This window comes from Pteropus vampyrus, unplaced genomic scaffold (genome assembly GCF_000151845.1).
Source record: "Pteropus vampyrus isolate Shadow unplaced genomic scaffold, Pvam_2.0 Scaffold44, whole genome shotgun sequence".
Taxonomy (NCBI): domain Eukaryota; kingdom Metazoa; phylum Chordata; class Mammalia; order Chiroptera; family Pteropodidae; genus Pteropus; species Pteropus vampyrus.
This window is the reverse complement of record NW_011888825.1, coordinates 7,659,867-7,665,587: the sequence shown is the minus strand read 5'-3', so window position 1 is coordinate 7,665,587 and position 5,721 is coordinate 7,659,867. Positions and strand designations below refer to the sequence as shown.

The 5,721-nt window shown below is 41.7% G+C and overlaps 1 protein-coding gene across 1 annotated transcript in view; it reads right to left on the bottom strand.

Annotated features, from left to right (window-relative positions):
• CENPV (centromere protein V) overlaps positions 1–5,721 on the bottom strand; it is a 15,243-nt gene that overhangs the window by 1,925 nt on the left and 7,597 nt on the right. The window contains exon 5 of the mRNA XM_011359139.2: positions 12–126. Coding sequence (XP_011357441.1) covers positions 12–126 — 115 coding nt within the window. The remainder of the gene's footprint in view (positions 1–11; positions 127–5,721) is intronic.

The following is a 5,721-nucleotide window of genomic DNA, read 5'->3' as shown; positions in this document are numbered from 1 at the left end:
CCTTCACTTACCGAAGCCACCGGGGTTTGAGCGGGGAGTGTAAAAGCTCTGCACGCCACATCTCTTACAGAAGGTGTGCTGTGCTTTGTGCGTGTTGAACGTGTATGTGGTTATGCTCTCAGCTCCCTAAGGGAAAACAGAAAAATAGATATTCTCTATTGCAAAGAGACTTTTTTTTTTGTCATTTAACAAATTTTATCAATGGGTTAGGAAGCCCTTTTGTAGAGCTCTCAAGATTATGAGGACATATCCAATCTTCCAGAGACTAGAGGCTTCTCTAGGACAGGGATCCATCTACATTGCCAGGAGACATGTCAGTCTAAAGAGTGACAACTCATGCCTTCTCTTCAGTGAAATGCACAGAGAAACTCAGCCTCAGGCTTTCCCTGATCCATGGCAAGATAGTATGCCCTGTCAACATCAGGGAGTGAAAATGCCTGTTTCCCAGAGCTTTTCTAAAAGGGGAGACAGCTCACGCTAGGGACTGGCTCTCCGTGTCCCCAAATAGGAATGCTCAAGGTCTTAAAACGGTTGACTATATTTGAATTCACCTACACAGGACAAACTAAGAAAAAAATATTTGCCAGACATCATAGACAAAAGGCTAATTTCCTTAACAGATAATAACAAATGGGCAATTGGGCAAAGGACATGAACAAAGAGTGAAAAGGAAAAAGAAATTGCTATTTGACCTGTGAAATGATGGTCACACTTATGAATTGCAATGAGATATTTTTCACTGTCAGGTAGGCAAAAATAAAAAAGTTGGTTAGCATAGTATTGATGAGTATGTATCAGTCATGGGAATATAAATTGGTAAAATTTGGCAACATCTATCAAAATTTAAATGTACATATCCTTTAACATAGCTCCATTTCCAGACATTTATCCTACAATTAAAATTCCCTATGTATCCAATAACATATGTATATAGATATTGTAGCACTGTTTGTGACAGCTAAAGATTGGAAAAATTGAAAATGCCCATCAACAGAAGACTAGTTAAAGCAATCGTGGACACTCATAAAATGGAATACTCTGCAACTTTTAAAAAAATGAGGCAGTTCTACTTACAAATACTAACATGGAATGATTTCAAAGGTTATAAAGTTAAGTGAAAAAGCAAAGTATAAAACAATTTGTGTAGCACAGTATCATTCCTATTTTTTTAAAGGGAATATACTTGTGTGCTCGTGCATGTGTGTATGTGTGAGTGAAGGGTCGGGGAGATAAAGGCCTTCAGAGCTCTTCTCACCCCACAGCCATTTCACCAGAGAAGCAGCAAAGAATAATTGCCAAGTGGTCCCTAACCATCCAGAGTTATTTCATTATACACTTCCCCCAAGAAATCACCAAGAGGAATTGGGAGCTGCCTCACACTCTACCACGTTCCTTACCAGAAGTCACTCAGTGACATTCAAACCTTATTCCCTCATCATCTGTGCATCCACCAACCTGACCACAGCCCCCTACTCCCCACTAAAATGTATAGCCTGTCATCATCAAACTGCTATGTACTCAACCTCTCTGGTCATTTCTTCTGTCTTCATGCCCCATTAGAAATCATCAATGACCATTATGTTGACAAATCTAATGGTCACTTCTCTTGACCACTGGATTCTTGTTCTTAACCTCTTAGTACCACTCCTTCCACTTTGAAACATTTGTCTCTGAGGACACCACATTCTCCTGTTTTTCCCGACTGGCCATCCTTCTCAGGGCTTTCTATAAATGCTAGTGAGGCTGGGGATCTCTTCTCTACCCTCTCCTTTCTTTGGCTACACCTCTACCCAGCTGACCACACCTGGGCTCACAGCTCTAAATATCATCAATATGCCAACAACTGCCAAATTGGTAGCTCTGCCTCTGATCTCTCCACAGCTCCAGACTTTACATCCAGCTGCCCACTTCCTATCTCTATGAATGTCCAAAAGATATCTTCAATTGATTTTTTTTTTTTTTCAAAAAAGAACTCTTTAATTCCTGTACCCTCACCTACTTCTCCCCCAGGATCTGGCATCTCTATTCACTTAGTTGCTCAGACCCAACACTGTGAATGTAACTTTGACTTCTCTCTCTTCCTCATCTTCACACCCAATCCTTTACAGAGTTCTGCTCACTCTTCTCAAAATGTGGTCCCAAGACCAGCGGTATCACCTGAGAAGGGTAAGAGATGTAAATTCTTATTCTCCCCATCCCAAGACCCACAGAATCAGGAGTGAGGCTCAACTATCTGTTCAACATGCCCTCCAGGCTGTTCTAAAACATATTCAAAACTTATGTACAATTATCTATTCAAAACATATCTCCGATTGTCTTTCCATCTCCATGGCTACCATCCTAATCCATCATTTCTCACCTGACCTACCCCTACAACTTCCTAGCTATCCCCATCTCTGCACTTAGAACACATCCTCTCCTTAGAACCCACTCTCCGGTGAGCTTTTAAAACACTGAAGCAGGTCTTGTCACTATCCTGCTTAAGGTCCTCCACAAACTTCACACTATACAAAGAATACACTCTATCTCCTTGTCTGCCCCGGCCTCTCTCCAACCCCAACCCGGTCCACTCTTTCACCACCACACTGACCCCCCTCCATCCTCAATGGCCATTGGTCAGCAACTCAGACAAACCAAATCTGTGCCCCTTAAGCCCTCTGCTCTGTGTGTTCTCTTTGCCTGAGGTACTCCCCCTGCCCACACACCCCCATCTTCATCATTCAGATCTGAACACCAGAGGCACCTTTCCTAACCAATCTAAATAAGCCACCCAGCTATCTTTTATCATACTGTTCGACTTTAACTCCCTACACAGCACTATCGGATTTTTTCTTATTTACTTTTCTTGTCTCCCACCTATAATGTTAACCTCAAGAAGGGCCTTGTGTGACCTGTTAATTGCTGGGCTTCAGTGAAACAGTTCCTGGCGCACACAAGTGCCCTATAAATACTTGTTGAATGAATAAGTTTTGTACTTAATTAAAATACACACACACACACACACAAAATGAATCAATGTTGTACACCTGAAACTAATATAATGTTATATGTCAATTATATCTCCATTAAAAATAAATAAATACATAAATACATACATACATACATACATACATACATACATACATACATACATGCATGCAAACAAGCAGAATATTGCTTCTTCAATGGTCTGGAGCCAAAGAAAAGAATGGTACTCTAGAGCACCAGAAAAAATGCATTGATAAGCAGTCCTAAGGAGAAAAAATAAAGGAAAAAATATCAAGACCTCAGAGTCCAAGGCTGCACCTGGCGGTGTCTTCATGGGTGCTCAGGAGCAAAGGTGAATTGGGGCCACAGCCTCCAGCAAGCACTTGAGGAAAGCACACTGGCAGTCTTCTGAGATTAAGGGAAAGACAAGGGGCAGGTATGTTGCCCACCTGTCCCACCTCCCCTACCAGACAGTCACATGGAGGATCAAAGAGGAGACAAAGAAAAGGAAACACATTGGCCCAAAGTACCTCAGAATAATACTCTCACTACCTAGGAAAGACCATGACACATGCATGCATTCACTGAGTCTTTCCTCCTAGACACTCAATGCCTACTCAGTGCCAAGGCGACAAGGCCAAGAGCTGGTCAGACGTGACCAAAGGTGGTACGTGGAGACCCTCACAATCTAGTAAAGGAGACAGACATAGAAATAGCATTACACCAAAGCACAGAGAGGTCTGTCAGACCACAGTGGGAGCAACCAAGGGGAACCAAGGATGGAATGAAAGCCCCACGCCATAAAAGCAATAATGTGCTGCAAGTCTTCCTAAAAAAGTTTCTATTGTTTGACCAGAGATTTCATTTCTAAGAAAATTGGCCCTAAAGAAAAAACTTCTAAATTGTCAAAGATTTATACTCAGGGAGGTTCATCACAGTATTGTTAATAATTAGGAAAAAATTGCACTCAACATCAAAGTTCAAATTTAGAAAATTGCTTATGGTAGAGTCATATAACAAAATATGCTATGGATACAGGAACAATAGTACAAATAAAGTAGGAAATGGTGTGGAGAGGATGAGATTACACAGAGAGAAGACTCTTCACTGTATATATGTACTTTTGTACCTTTCAAATTTTGTGCCATATATTTTTCATGAAAAACACTAAAGTAGGTTATAAAACAGCAAGGTATCCTACTTTGATAAAAACATGTAATATATATTTAGATATATTTCTCTGTGTAGAAAATAATGCATATACACCAAAATATTAACAGTAGTTACCTTCGGATGATAGGATTTGGGTGATCTTACTTATTTTTTGATTCTCTGCATTTGAAAATGTTTCCACAGTAATATCGAATATGCATCCAAAATAAAAAGAAAAAATAATATAACCTTTTAAAAATAAACATAAATCCTGGATGACAAGGAAAATTAAAGCCCTGCTGTGCTCCCTGGCCCCTGCACTCTACAGGGGTATGCTGTAAGTCAGGGACTCCCCAGTGGGTTCTGCATCTTCAACCCCGCTCTTAGCACTAACCTTCAGGAGCTTGAAGCGAGAAGCTGGAACAATGAAGTGTCTATTCTGCTTCTTCTTGCAAACACTGCAGCTACAGAAAGAAAGAGCAAGTCCCAGACTGTCAACAGCCATCTGTACCCTCTAAGTGCCCAAGGGGCCCAACCTGATATGTTGTGAGAGCCAGCTGACCACAGAGGTGAAGCTCCTTTCAACACCATCCAGGGAATGGGGAGCTCAGGCAGAAAGATTAGCCACTTGGAGTCTCTGCCTACAGGTCCCACAGCCAGCAATTGGGGCCACGCATCCCTTGGAAAACACGGACCAACAGAACCACGTTTCTGCTGCCCACACCCAGTTCATTACAATGAAGGGAACCGTTGCATTCTAGAGTCATTTAGAAAATAAGTATCAGGCATAGTTACACTCTCATGTCTCTGAGATATCCACACCAAAAATAGAAAAGGAACTTACGTTTCCCTCTTTCCTATCTGCACTTCGTAGGCAGCCTAGCTCCAAGTAAAACAGGTCCTTAAGATTACTGCCTCTGGAATTAATTCTAAGTCCCCTTTTTTCAGTCCACTTTTGAAAAAAAATTCTAATTTAGTATAGAATCCTCTAACTAGAGAATCCTCTAATCTTCTAGTACAGAATCCATGGTGCTTCTCCAATCTGGACTCCACTGTTAGTAGCCTTGTCAGTTCCTCATTTGAGTAATTCCATGATATTTTTTCCATATATAATTTAGGTACCACCTAGGAACAAAAGGTCTAGAATCCTGAGCTTGTCCTTGCTCTATTACAATGCCAGAGAAGGTGCTAAAAAGCAGGCCGTACAGATTCTGGCAATACCATCTGCCTCTTCTGGAAGAATGAAGTGGAGCAAGAGGGCCTGGAGCATGGTGAGCTTCCAAGTGCACACACTCTCCACTCATTTACCCTCCACCTCCCCCAACTCTGAAGACTCTGCCCAAGGTTATTCACTCAGTGCCCAGCCTAAACCACTTCCAGCTAACCACTCTCCCCATCCACCAGCAGAATTAGTCTCAGGGGTGACTCAGCTAGGCACAAGCCCGAAGACCCTGATCTGTGTCACCTGGGGCCATGCTGTACAAGTGAGTTCTGTCTCTGTCTGTCTGTCTGTCTGTCTCTCTCAAACACACACACGACCAGACTCAGTTATTTTTAGCCTCCATCTTTTAAAAAAAATTTATTACTGAAAACTTCTAGCAC